The following is a 14,177-nucleotide window of genomic DNA, read 5'->3' as shown; positions in this document are numbered from 1 at the left end:
TTTGCCAACACCATGCCCTCTTTTTGAATGACTCTGGCTGCCTGAAGCTTGTCTTCTGGGAGGTGGGTCAGGAGTTCGGAGAACCGTTCCCAGAGAGTGTATTGATACCTGCTCATGCAGGCCAGATAGTTAGTGGTTTTGACACCCAATGCTCCAGTGGAGTAGAAGCGTCTGCCAAAGGCGCCCAATTTTTTACTTTCTCTGTCTGAAGGTGCAGAGTGTGTTCTTGTAGATTTTGAGGAGGATGTTACAACCATTGAGTTTGGTTGAGAGTGGGAGAATAGGAATTCGGCACCTATCTCTTGGACTCTGTACATATGGTCCAGTCGTCTTGTCGACACTGGGGCTGACAAAGATCTCTCCCATGGTGCCTTCGTGGCTTGCAAAAGGACTGTGGACATGGGTAATGCCAGAGTGGAAGATGTATCAAGCTGGACGATGTCAAAAACTGCATCCGTCACTTGCAGGTGTTGCTGGACGACAGAGAGGCTTAAGGCAGTGGTGGCGAACCTATGGCACGGGTGCCAGAGGTGGCACTCAGAGCCCTCTCTGTGGGCACGCGTGCCATAGACCCAGAACATCATTAAAGTGTCGAATTCTCTGCCAAATAATTTTAAGTAAATGAAAGCATTTGGGATTGCTTTCCTTACTTTGTTTGGATCATCTTAAGTTAATGTATGAGTTGTTTTTTCTAAAGTAAAACCTCAGTATTCAGGTTAAATTGCCGTGTTGGCACTTCGCGATAAATAAGTGGGTTTTGGGTTGCAGTTTGGGCACTCGGTCTCTAAAAGGTTCACCATCACTGGCCTAGGGAATGGGCCATTCTTTTGACAAGATCTGTGTGCGACGTGAGATTGTCGGATGGGGAGTTGGGTAAATCATCAGCGACAGCCTGGTTAGGAGACTTATGGTCAGGAGAGGTGTGAGCCTCAGATGCTTCAGTATCGGAATTGTCTTCCATTGAATCAGAGGAGTCCTGGTGTGGCATTTGGACAGGAGTGTCCTCTTGACCAGTTGAAGGTCTAGGTGGAACGACAGGGGTTGGAACGACTGGGATTTGGACGACCTGAGGGTTAGGAGGACGACTGTGTTCCAAATTATGGTGGGAAGGATCGTCTGCAGGAGGACGAGACAGAGATGCTGAAGGTCTCGACCTGTAGAGCGATCTCGATCTATGAGCAGAGTGGGATGAATATCGATCCCAGTCGGAATAGCTCGCCAGAGTCAACCATGGCATGGATGGTGGATAAGCCCCATACAGATACCTCATCTGCCGTTGATCCCAAGACAGAGGTGGTGGTGGGGGTAAGAAGACTCGGGGGGATCGACTTCTGGACCGTGGACGTCTTGGAGACAAAGCGGCAGCCTGTCTTTGAGAGGAGCCCATATAATCTCGGTTGTCGATATCGACAGATTGACTGTGCAGTTGTGGAGGATGACGCTGCATGTCGCATGAAGCATATCGGTGCCGACGTGGATCGATGTTGGGAGCTTCCGATACCGTCGACGGGGAAGGAGACGGAGAAGGCTCTGCATCCATTTGATGACTTAGAAAATAAAGTTTGGGGGTTTTTAAGTTTTTGAAAGAACGAAGAAAAGGAATGAACTGAGGAAAAAATTCAAAGAGCTGTGAGGCAAAAAGCCAAAACACGCAAATCGATCAGACCGACGAAGAAAGAGGTCATTCCAACGCGGCGGTAAGAAAGGAAAGGTCCACGCCTCACTGGTTTTCACCACCCTGAACAACTTCGTATCATCCGCAGATTTAGCCACTTCACTGCTTACTCCCAACTCCAAATCATTAATGAACAAGTTAAAAAGCAGTGGACCAAGTACTGATCCCTGTGGTACCCCACTGCTTACCCCCCTCCACTGGGAGAACTGCCCATTTATACTCACTCTCTGTTTTCTATTAATTAGCCAGTTTTTGATCCATAAAAGGACTTGTCCTTTTATCCCATGATTTTTGAGCTTGCTTAGGAGCCTTTGATGAGGAACTTTATCAAAAGCTTTCTGGAAGTCAAGGTAAACAATATCTATTGGATCCCCCTTGTCCACATGTTTGTTCACCCCCTCAAAGAACACTAACAGGTTAGTGAGACAAGATCTTCCCTTACAGACCAGATGCTGAGTCTGCCTCAATAGGTTTTGTTCATCTATGTGCCTACTAATTCTTTCCTTAATAATGGTTTCCACCAATTTAGTGTGAGCTAGCTCAGTTTTTTAGCCTCTGGCTCACACATTTTTGTCTTAGCTTAGGAAGGATGGCTCCAGAGCAAACTAATTTATGCAGTAGCTGACTTGCTCACAACTTTAATGCCAGTAGCTCACAAAGCAGAATTTTTCCTCACGAGACTTCACAGCTTATAGGGAGCATTGCCTCACAGTCCTCCCTGGTTCTCACCATCCTGGACAACTTAGTGTTACCCACAAACAGCCACTTCACTGCTTACTTCTAATTCCAGATAATTAATGAACAAGTTAAAAAGCACCGTACCTAGTACCAAGTCCTGCGGTACCCCATTGCTTACCACCTTTGACTGTGAAAACTGCCCATTTATACTCGCTCTCTGTTTCCTGTTAATTAACCAGTTTTTAATCCACAAGAAGACTTGTCCTCTTATCCCCTGACTGCTGAGTTTACTAAGGAGCCTTTGATGAGGAATTTTATCAAAAGCTTTCTGGAAGTCTAGGTAAACAACATCTACTGGGTCACCCTTGTCCACATATTTGTTCACCCCCTCAAAAAACTCTAACAGGTTACTGAGATAAGATCTTCCCATACAGAGTCCATGCTGATTCTTCCTCAATAGCTTTTGTTCACAATAGCCATACACAAGCCATTGCTGCAAATACCACAAAAAGCTAGAAAATATCCAGGCAGGAAGATGCTACAGGAATAACACTACCTGAACTCAGGAAAAAAAGATGAGAAAGAACATATATTATTTGCTATCAAGTACGATGAAACACCTTCTGCACACAACACTGTAATAAGGCAGCTAGGATGATGCTTGTTATGAAACAACATGGTCTCCCCTCTCCTTTTGCCACACAAAAAGGTGGTTACATCAGGACTAAGTAGCTGGTTGATGAACAATAAATCAAGTTCACACCCTCTGTGGAGAAACCCGCTCTCCCCACTCTGAGTTTTTAAAATGTTCCTGGGTTGTGTTTTTGGTTTTTTTAATCTCTTCTCTCTGGAATGGCAGGAAGCTAGGTCAATTACCAGCCATGGTTATGCAAATAGCTTGAGCTGCAAAGGAACTGAGAGATTTGGAGTTAGGAATCTCCAAGTGACTCCTGGAGATCTCCCAGAATGCCTGCAAGGAATGCTCCCAGGATGCACCTGGGTGGCCCAGGGTCCACTTGGGTGACCTGAGCAAATCAGGTCAAAGGGGGTGGTGACTGTGATGTTAAATGGGTGGAGCCAGAGGTTTTTTTGCTTTTTTATTGTTTTATTTATAAGTTTTTAAACCATTGACGGAATGGTAATAAACATATACAAACAAAAATATGCATTAGAGTCTGTTTTCTCATTCTTTCTCTATCCACACATAGAGTCCTGACCATCTTTTCTTAAAAACCTTTTAATCCTTCCCATTTAATAACATATTCAGCTTATCTATTTCTGCTACATTCATTAATTTATAAAGTCTCTTTGAGGTGTTTTATCCAATTTCCAGTATTTGGCCCAAAGAATTCTTACAGACGTCAAGATATAAATCATCACATACGTTTCATTATAATCAAATTCCTTCGGGATCATATTTAACAAATAAATTTCAGGCTTAAGTGGTAGATCTACATTTACTACTTCTCTTATTATTTTCTGAATCTCCTTTCAGTATGTTTGCATTTTTACACATGGCCACCATATGTGAAAAAATGTACCTACATTGATTTTACATTTCCAACAGTTTTTGGAACAATTAGGGAAACATTTCACTATCCTTTCTGGAGGCCAATACCATCTATGGAGTATTTTAAACACATTTTCTCTATATGAAATAGCTCTCATACATTTCGTAATTTTCCATATTCTAGACCAGTTGTCAAACTCAATACCATGCCCTATATCTCTCAACCACGATATCAGAGGTTTAATAAAAGTGCTTGCTCCCAGGAGGGAGGGTCTTTTTGGCTCTTGGGGATGACCCTTGGAAGAGGACAGGCTGATGCGCTCTGTTCAGCAGTCCCGTGGCTATCTTGAACATGCTGGTGGTCCTGGCTCTCTGGCTGGAGGCAGAGAACCTTAGGCGAGAGACCTTTAGAACCTTTTGTAACATTCTAAACTTGAAATTGCTTACTCTATTGCAACATCTAGTAGAGTACTTTTTAGAACCAGGGACAGGGGATGCGATTATGACCAACCTTAATTTTCCCTTCTGGTTGTAGATCTTGTGCTGAGCTAAAAACATGCTTGTAACCTTTTTCTCTTTTTAATACATATTTTACTTTTGAAGCTGGTAGTGTTCTCTGGACTACATAGTTTCCCCAACCACCTTAGACCATGCTACTTTAAGAGGGGAGTCCCAGGAAGGGGGAAGGCAAGCAGTCAAGGCACCTGTTGCCAATCCTTCAGCCACCCCCCCCCCCGAAGGAATCTGATCTTTGGTTTAACCAGGAGCTGGGTAGCAGGAGACCAGAGGCAGGGCCTGACTTTGAGAAGGGGTATCAGGAGGCTGTCCCTCCTGGCAGGAAGACCCCAGCAGGACAGTGGTGGCAGCGGTACCCTAGTGGGAAGAGGTGGAATGGCAGTCTCCATGAAATGGCACAAGCCAAGGGGGGGGCTGGCAAAACAGAGTCTGTAAGTCAGCGCAGGCCTGTTCCGTCACACCCTCCAAAACAAGAACCAAGTTGTGCAGTGATGTCAGCTGTCTTGTACTTGAACACAGGTATCCTTGGTTCAACCCCACCCACCCGCGAAGAAAAGCTCTCTCACAACCTCTCTCATAAGATTGCCCTTATGAGGAAATCTCATAACATAATGGGGGAAAGCTTATGACTGTCTCCCAAAGCTGCTTCAAGGAAACAACAAAAACAACTGAGATCTAAAAAGAGAAATGTGCTTTTATACTGAGGTCCACCAGATTGGGTTAATCACATGGCCACTGAAATCTCAGGTTACATTTCTCTAAACATGCCAAAATCATTTATTACTTTTAAAAAATTGCTTAAGCAATATATTTTGTAACAGGGGATATATACATTATAAATACCATAAACTCAGACAGACCCAACCAGTACTACAGAGTAAAGAATGCATGGGTTGGGAAGACAAATGCAAAGAGTTCCACATGCTGAATATTAATAAACACACACATAATGAAATCAAGAATACCTCCAAAATGCAGCAGTGATTTAGCACTTGTTTGCTACCTCCTGTTCTCCCTCTTAATTCGAAGAAATATTATTTCCTTGAAGAAAATGAACCCAAAGATACGCAATAGAAACCCAAAAGGAATTATTTAACAGCTATGCAAAGTGCATTCACCTTTCCATTTCGAGTCACAAGCTCCTGCTCATCAATTGTAAGGATCCAGGCAAAAGTGGTGTAAGTTTAGAGTGAAATAAGAGAAGACAAACGGTTTCCAGAAAACATGAACACAAAATCTGAAAGATAAAAGTCCTAGGTAACTCACCCTGAATAAGTATGCCCTTATTGGTCTATGAATCTGCTACAGCAGTGGTTTAGAAAAACATTTTATCTTCAAGGTTCCCTTCCCACGTCAACTTATATCAGCTAAAGAACCCCTGGAGAGCGGCTATAGAATCCCCATATTACAAAGGCCAATACCCCTTGAACAAACCACATGAGGTTCTCTCACACACAGCCCTAGTCACACTGATTTATACGAAAGTCTGAGACCCAAATCATTATATCTGGGACAAGGAATCAGAATACTGCATGTAGGGACTCCCTAGGCCATCCCTAGTGCTGCAGTCCTAAACCAAATTGGGCCCCGGTGTGCTTCAGAGCTCAGTTTCCCCAAATCTCTCTCTCTCTCTCTCTGTGTGTGTGTGTGTGTGTGTGTGAGAGAGAGAGAGAGAGAGAGAGCGCAAGGGAGGGGGAGGCAGGCAAGAGGCAGGAAATAGGAAGCAAAAAGCCATGAGGGATCTGGGGGGAAAACAAGCTATGATGCGGCTGCAGCAGCAGCCCTAGGAAAAGGAAGCAGGAGAAGGAAATTGCTCAGGGGCTAGATTTGAGCCCTTTGCCGGTTGCATCGGGCCCACAGGCCACATGTTTGACATCTCCCTCCTAGCTATTAAGATATTTCCAGGTCGCTGAGAAAGTGGAAAGCTGACACACCAAAAGCCCCATACACACTGTGTGTGTAAAATGCCCTCAAGTTGCAGCTGACTTATGGCAACCCTGTAGGGTATTTCAAGGTGACATACTAACAGAGGTGGCTTCCTCTGCATAGTGACCCTGGAATTCCTTGGTGGTCTCCCCTCTCCACTTACTAACCAGGGCTTACCTTCTTTAGTTTCTGAGATCTGACAAGATCAGGTTAGCCTGGGCCATTCAGGTCAGGCCCCCAAACACACTAATTATCAGAAAAATCTGATAATAGGACACTTACTTGCAGCAGTATAAAACCAGGTAGTGTAGCCATACTGAGAGATGCATGAGGAAAATTAATTACCCTGAAACATTATTACCATTTAAGGCAGGGGGTAAAAAGCAAAACTGAAGAGGGGCTATTAAAAAAACAAAAAAGCAAACAGGGAATGTTAAATTAAATTCATATCCAAATTGATTTCATTCCAAAGGATCTGTGAAATGCATTTTAGTAATCATAGTAAACCCTGGCTCATATTTAGATAGATAAAATTAATGTTTTACTCTCTGTTAACAATGTCCTTTTACTGAAGCCTCGAAAAAACTAATGGTAAATGATGAGTCTAGATAAATTATAGCTCAAAAGTTTAAAAAATGTCAACAACAGTTCAAACTTAACAATGAACTGAAATTGCGCTAGTCTACTTATTATCTACTATAAAAGAAGCTAATTTCAAGAAGAAAAATAAAAGCTAATGAGCAGAGTTTCTGCCTGGAAAAAATAGCAGCAGAGATATGAGAGAATCAAAAGATTATCAAGGATATCTCATGGCATTTGCATTCGCACTTTCCCAGCAACTACCATTCTTCAGTTGGAATTTAATAAACTTCCACCCTAACAGGAAGCCTGTTTTCTTGAGAATGTATGGTGAGAAGAGATTCAAATACAATCCTTATTTGCACCTCCACAATGGCTCCCAGAAGAAGAAAAAGGAGGAGGAGGAGACTGGATTTACACCCCACCCTTCACTACCCGAAGGAGTCTCAGAGAGGCTTACAATCGCCTTCCCTTCCTCTCCCCACATCAGGCACCTTGTAAGGTAGGTGGGGCTGAAAGAGTTCTGAGAGAACTGTGGCTGGCCCAAGGTCACCCAGCAGGCTTCATGTGGAGGAGTGGAGAATCAAACCCAGTTCTCTAGATTAAGAGTCCTCTGGTCTTAACCACTACACCATGCTGGCTCTCCTGAAATCTGGCTCATCTTGTACCCTACACCTCCATACTTCACTAGTTCTTCTTTGCTTTCCTTCCTCAGTAAATGGATGCAACACTGAAGATGACTGCTTGCCAGTAAGGAAGAGCAAGGTACCCGTAACTCTGCAAAATCACTGCTGGGCCACACATTGTTGTCCTCCCTCCTCTCAGGACTGGCAGAACAGAAGCAAGAAGCATGCACAGTCAAGGCAGGCATGAACCTGCCCCTACCCCAAAACAAGACGTTATATGGGGGACGGGGACCAAGTCTCACCTCTCTCCTTTCTTTTGTTTGTATACCCCCTCTTCCAAAAATGAGTGACACATATTTGAGTCAGGAGAAGGGCCTTTTCATTTTGCCAGCTCTTCCTCCATCTTCCTCCACTGGGTTCACTATCATTTCATCGGATTTTTGTTTCACTCATTCTCCAAGGAACTCGGGTTATCCCTGTCCATTTGGGTTGGTAACTGGGGGAGTCACTTGGCTCTGAGGGACTGAATTGACTAAAGGCAGTAAGAGCACACACTATTTTTCCATCTCTTCATCTTTCACACAAAAACCCCCTTTCTCAAGCTTCACCTCCTCCGACCCATTCATCCAGGAACGGCTTCCCTATGGTGCTAGCCCACACAGCCATATCATGGTGTGACTGCATGGGTAGGGATGTGGGGAGGACCTCTCTGCTGTGCCTGCAGAAGGTCCAAGGTTCAATCCCTGGCACCTCCAGTTAAAAAAAAACCAGGCAGTAGATAATGTGAAAGACCTCTCCTTGAGACCCTGGAGAACTAGTGCCAATCTGAATAGACAATACTGACCTTAATGAACTGATGGTCTGTCTCAGTATAAGGCAGCTTCACGTGTGTTCATATAGGTCTCTGTCATCCAAACACTGCCTGCAATCCCTCATGTCTGCAGGGCAACTGTGTTGGAAGACCCATGCAATGAGCAATATTCACATACATATACCACATCTACCTGGAAATGCCCCCCCGACAGCCTCATGCGTGAAGGGGATCTCTCACGATGATGTAAATATAGGACAAAGCAATTTATTTGATGCTCTTGATGGGTGCTTGCTTCTTTAAAAAAATGTTTTAAGCATTTTGATCTTTTTCAAATGATTGCAGAATATTCCTAAAACGCAACAGAAATTGAGCATTCCTTGACAAGACTGCCATCTACTGCATATTCTGAAACAGTATAATACTTATTTCAACAATATTCAAGTCCAGTAGCACCTTACAAACCAACAAAATGTGGTATAAACTTTCATAAGTCAAAGCTCACTTCGTCAGATGTCAGTTCATGAGTCAGCTTTGGTTCATGAAAGCGTACACCCTGAAAAATATTGTTATCTTAATGGTGCTGGTGGACTTGAATTTTGTTATATAACTACAGAAGAAGAAGAGGAGGAGGAGGAGGAGGAGATTGGATTTATACCCCGCCCTTCACTACCTGAAGGAGTCTTAAAGTGGCTTACATCCTCTTTCCCTTCCCCTCCCCACAACAAACACCCTGTGAAGTAGGTGGGGCTGAGAGAGCTCTGAAAGAACAGCTCTGAAAGAACTTATGACTGACCCAAGGTCACACCAACAGTTGCATGTGGAGGAGTGGGGACTCAAACCCGGTTCTCCCAGATTAGAGTCCATGCTCCTAACCAGTACACCAAACTGGCTCTCAATTTACCACAGTTACCCACCTAAAACTGATTTTTACAGCCCCTATCAACAGAGCTTGTATACTGCATCAAGCCTTCCATCGTGAAGGATCCCAGACAGCTAAAGGTCTTTCCCAACATCCAAATTAAGGTCTTTTAACTGGAAATATGCTAGGGTTTAAATCGGGACCTCCTATTTATAAAGTGTACACTTTGCTGCCGAGCTACATAACACAGTAACTCTATTAAATTGATAACCAAAGCAAAACAAGTTTTGATCAAATCCCAGAAAATGTTCCTTATGTTGTGTGACTCTGCTATGAAGTTACACACATTTTCAGTATTTCCTAGAAAACAGTATTAAGTTTTTACCATCTTTTAAAATGGATATCAACATCACAAACATATATTTAGAAATCACTTTGCATACATTTAAAAGCCATATCTAAAAGTGATATTCAGGTAAAACAGAAGTGCTTTGTCTTAAGACCTGTTCAAATGGAAGACAGGACAAGTCAAGATGCATTTGTATGCCCAAAGCAGCTTACATAAAAAAAGAGAGGTCAAAATAGAGTAAGACATTAATATTTTAAAACAGAACTAAAATCAGGATAAAAGTTTTATTAATATGAAGGCCTTCTGGAAAAAAAAAATCTGCATTAAATGCTGGAAAGCCAGTTCTGATGGGCGGATACATTCAATTCCTGGGGAAGGAAGTTAGAGACTAAAGAGGCAGGTGTTGATTCCAACCAGCTATATCTCAGACAAAGTAGGTTTCCACAGCAGCCTATCTTCAGAGGATTTTTGGTTCACAGGCAAATATAGGTGGAGGGAGGCAGTCCTTCAGGTTCTTTGGGACCTAATCATTTACAGCTTTAAAGATTAAAATTAGCACTTTGTAGTGGGACATAAAACAAACTGGAAGCCAATGTAGTATAAAAGTGGTTTCTCATGTTCGTTGCCACAAGCCACAGTTAGCATTCTTGCTGGTATGTACTGAACCAACTGAAGTTTCTGGACCATCTTCAAAGAAAGCCCCACACAGAGCATGTTACTATAGTCCACACTGGATGATACCAAGGACACATAATAGTAGCCAGCTTTCCTCACTTAAAACACCAGACTGCAAAGAACATGGACTCGGGAACGCCACATTTTCTATAGTACCTTGCTTTTAAAAAGGTAAACTGGACACCGTCTGATACTTGGTTAAATGTGCAGGATCTAATGTTGTTTTTTCAGAAAATGTCTCACCACCGTCTTTTAAGGCCAAAGGTTCTGATCCCTCCACTAATGAGGCATTGATGATGTTCACTATCCACTGAAATAGCCCACTCTGGCAGATTCTACTAGCCAAGAAGGGTATGGATCCAGCAGGTAGTGGTGGGTATCAAAGGTCCAAACATTCTGATTGTGTCCTTGGGTTATACCAACTGAAAAGTACCTATATGCGTTCAGTCGCACCGTTTGATCTGGTGTCGTGACAGTTCAGCAACGGATTTTATCTGCACGATCACACAGTCGACATCTGCCTCCCGTCCCCCAGCCATTGGTTTCCAGCTCAAAACCACTTTAACCCGGAGTATTTTGTTACCCGGTCCCAAAGTGGTGTTTTCTCAGCTCTCCTGTTTAAAGCCTCATTTCCCCCCAGTGTGATCATTCCTCCGGTGTCAAGCCACTTCCGGTTTAAACCCCCTCCTGCTCGAAAGCTGCCCGAGGCTTCCGCTTTTCGCCCACCATTTTTTTAATGCGTTGGCAGTGTGCGCATAGGCGGAACTCTGCCACCGCGTTTAGAAAACCGACATTTAAACGGTCACTTGTTTTAGCGTTTAGATGAGTTCGAGATCTCACGGAGGCCATTTTTGGGTCAAACATTTAAAGGGAAGTCTTTTGTTGGAGGGGTTGGATTGATTCTCCCTGGTGGTTCTGTGCATGCGCCATGATAGTTCCCCCCCCTTCTGCGGAGGGGCGCCTATGTGCATGCGGAAACTGAGAAAAAATATTTTAAAAACGCCGACACACGCTCCCACACGTCGGTAGTGTAGACAGCGGGGAGCGCTGCGACTGCACGGTAAAGCAGGATAAGGGAGGTAAGTGTGATCGCGATTATCCAGATCAAATATAATCCAGTTAGAACCGGAGCCGTTCAACCCGCTCTCAGCACGCCGTCTGACCGCACCCAGAGAAATCTTGTCAGGAGACACCTCAGGAACATTCTAAACCACTGTAGTTAACCTCGTGTTCAATCAGATGTGAGCGACTTTATCCTCAAACTGCTAAGCTAGCTGCTTCACTGTGCCCCTCTAAGACATTTGCTACTTGCTCTGAGAGGGTGAGAGGCAACAAACCTCTCACTGCACAGAATCACACTGCTGAATGACATATGCAAACAAGTAAATATTCTTTGTTGCCAATACCACCACAAAACAGGATCCTAGGCTGGAATGGGTGGGATAGAAATCAATAAAAATAAATAAATAAAATTAATCCTGAGGAGGAAAGTGAGATTCTAGAAAGAGCTCAGCAGAGGTAGGCAAAGGATTTAGCAGTTTTATGTTTTGATGGAATTGTAAACAGGAGTGGTGAAGTATAAGAGGGGTTGTAGCTCAGTGGTTGACCACATACCTGGCACCACAGCTTAGATGGAATGGTCAGTTGCCCAGGACTAACATCTATTAATAGGGTCACTACCATATTTACAGATCTCTCCACCCCTGTGATCTCTCCAGGCCCTGGCAGTGTGAGAAAGCGCTCCAGGGTCTCTGTGTCAGGACAGGAAGTTCCATGGCATTCTCTCAATTTGTGCCCCCTGCTTCCCTTCAGCCAAGCCTTCACTTTTAGTTTAGGGGCATTCCTAGGTGGTTATCACAAACTGCCCCCAAACCCTGAAGCCCTAAAGCCTGAACCATGAAGTCAGACTTGCCTAAGCATAAGCATTCAATGCAGAAGGTCCCAAGTTCAATTCTTGACAAAAGACCTCAAAAAAATCATGGCTGGGAAAGATCACTGTGCAAGAGTAATTGGCATATATACACATGAACCATCTTACTCAAACTATGGCAACTCTCTAATACTTATGTACACAGCAACTAAATGCAACATGGGAAGTGGCCTTCAGTATGTTTAGGTGTGGGGACTCTATTTAACATGTAAGCCAAACTCTGCTGTAACCGTGGAATGCTGGTCCCCACAAATCTGTTTTCATTCACTAGGTTATGCTGCCACCTAGTGAAAATTCACTTAATAAATATTAGCACAGTATTTTGTTTTAGAACACACAAGTTCTAAAGTACAAGACGCATAAAAAAACCAGGTACAGGTATCAAGTAGCAGAGCTTTTGTAAAGAACTTTTGTGAGGCTAAAAGCTACTCATTTAGGAAAAGGTTCTCTCTTGCTGAGAAGGCATTAGGACATTTGCTAATTATCTGGTCAATTCCTGAAATCCGTGAAGAGCAGACGTCAGAGTATCAGAGTTCCTAAACTGATCAGGCTTTAAAAGACTGCATGGAGGAGGAAAGATAAACGGGTGTACAGGTGGGGTCTCACCTATTATCTCCTCAGGATTTTCACCAACCCCTCCCCTTGGTAGCCAAAAAGCTCCCCAAAATGTTGCTCCTGGGCAGGTCCATAGCTAATGTGGGGCCCATGGGGGCCGGCCCCCTAGCATTTCTTCCGGCCCCCCAACAGTGTTCCCTGTAAGCTGAGTTAGATGCACTGGGCACATTAATTTCTGATGCCCAGTGCACCAATTTCCCTCTCAACGCAGGGGTAGTGGGTCCCCCTCCCCCCATGCCTGCACTAACTATAGAGGGGGGCCACTCCCGGCCACCCACCTTCCAGCAGAGTGGAGCGACCTGGGAGCTGCTGTCGACAAAAACCAAGCCGCTTTCCCGCTGAAGCTGCTGCGCCCAGCCATCCTGCAGGTCCAAGTGGGAGACGTAGCAGAGCTGGGATCAGAGTGCTTCTGGCCGCCACTGATTGGCTACTGGCTCAGCAAACATTTCAAACAGGGTTAAAGGGGGATTCGTAGCTTTCAGGAAGTGGGCAGGACAATCTCACATACAGGTACATTCCCCCTCCAAACAATCCTGCACAAATTGCTTTTTACATTTGAGCCTGTTTAAAAGGTGGTTTACTGACAAAGGACAAAAAAAGAAAAAAAAATACGTGCATACATCCTTACCTGACCACTTCTTATTCAGCTTGCTATATCATGGTAACAATCTTTAAGTAATTAATAGCTCATAAGAGAATTCAGTACAGACCCAAATTTTACACTTCAATACTGCCGTTGTGGCCAAAATTTGTATTTATAGCATCCCAAAAGAAAGTGTTTATTCCCACTTGGAACTCAAGATTGGCTGTGAAATGAAGGGGGGAAACGCAAAATTTAGATGAAACCTTGGCAGTCAAACTGCTGACACAGATTCAGTTTCCCTTTACATATCTGAAAGAATTTTGCCAATGGTTGATTAGAGCACAAAAACTAAGAACAATCCAAGCTTGTGATTATTTTGTAGAGAAATATCATCAACACAGATGTTTGAAATTTATATTAAGAGCCTAAATAGCAACAAAAATTTAACTCACCTGGGAAAATATATTTGCAGTTGGAGCAACTCTGTAGTCGATAATGCTGTGTAATATTGCTAACAACCTGTCCAGGGGAAATGTCTTTGGCCCAAGAAGGTGATTGCTGGTCTGTAAAAAGGCAATATACATTCTTTTCAAAAGCTCCTACTACTTTATGTGAAGCACAATCAGTTCCATTTCTATTTCTGTTGGATTGTTCAACAGCTTCTTCCTCCCTTTAATCTACCTTTTAGTCCATACGGGTAGTTCAAAGATGGAGTTGTTCAAAGGATGGAGAGATCATTTACATTCACACGCATTCATTTCCTACTTTTTCCACATCAAGTGGATCAAGATCCATTAAATCCTGTGGAAAGATAGCCCAAGATTCTCTTTCATTGTTTTCTC

At 43.6% G+C, this 14,177-nt stretch overlaps 1 protein-coding gene across 1 annotated transcript in view; it reads right to left on the bottom strand.

The window, feature by feature from the left end:
- ORC5 (origin recognition complex subunit 5) overlaps positions 1–14,177 on the bottom strand; it is a 132,173-nt gene that overhangs the window by 65,993 nt on the left and 52,003 nt on the right. Inside the window, exon 13 of the mRNA XM_015415071.1 lies at positions 13,788–13,898. Coding sequence (XP_015270557.1) covers positions 13,788–13,898 — 111 coding nt within the window. The remainder of the gene's footprint in view (positions 1–13,787; positions 13,899–14,177) is intronic.

Source organism: Gekko japonicus, unplaced genomic scaffold, assembly GCF_001447785.1.
Source record: "Gekko japonicus isolate JY-2015 unplaced genomic scaffold, Gekko_japonicus_V1.1 scaffold5, whole genome shotgun sequence".
Classification (NCBI taxonomy): domain Eukaryota; kingdom Metazoa; phylum Chordata; class Lepidosauria; order Squamata; family Gekkonidae; genus Gekko; species Gekko japonicus.
This window is presented reverse-complemented; position numbering and strand designations above follow the sequence as displayed.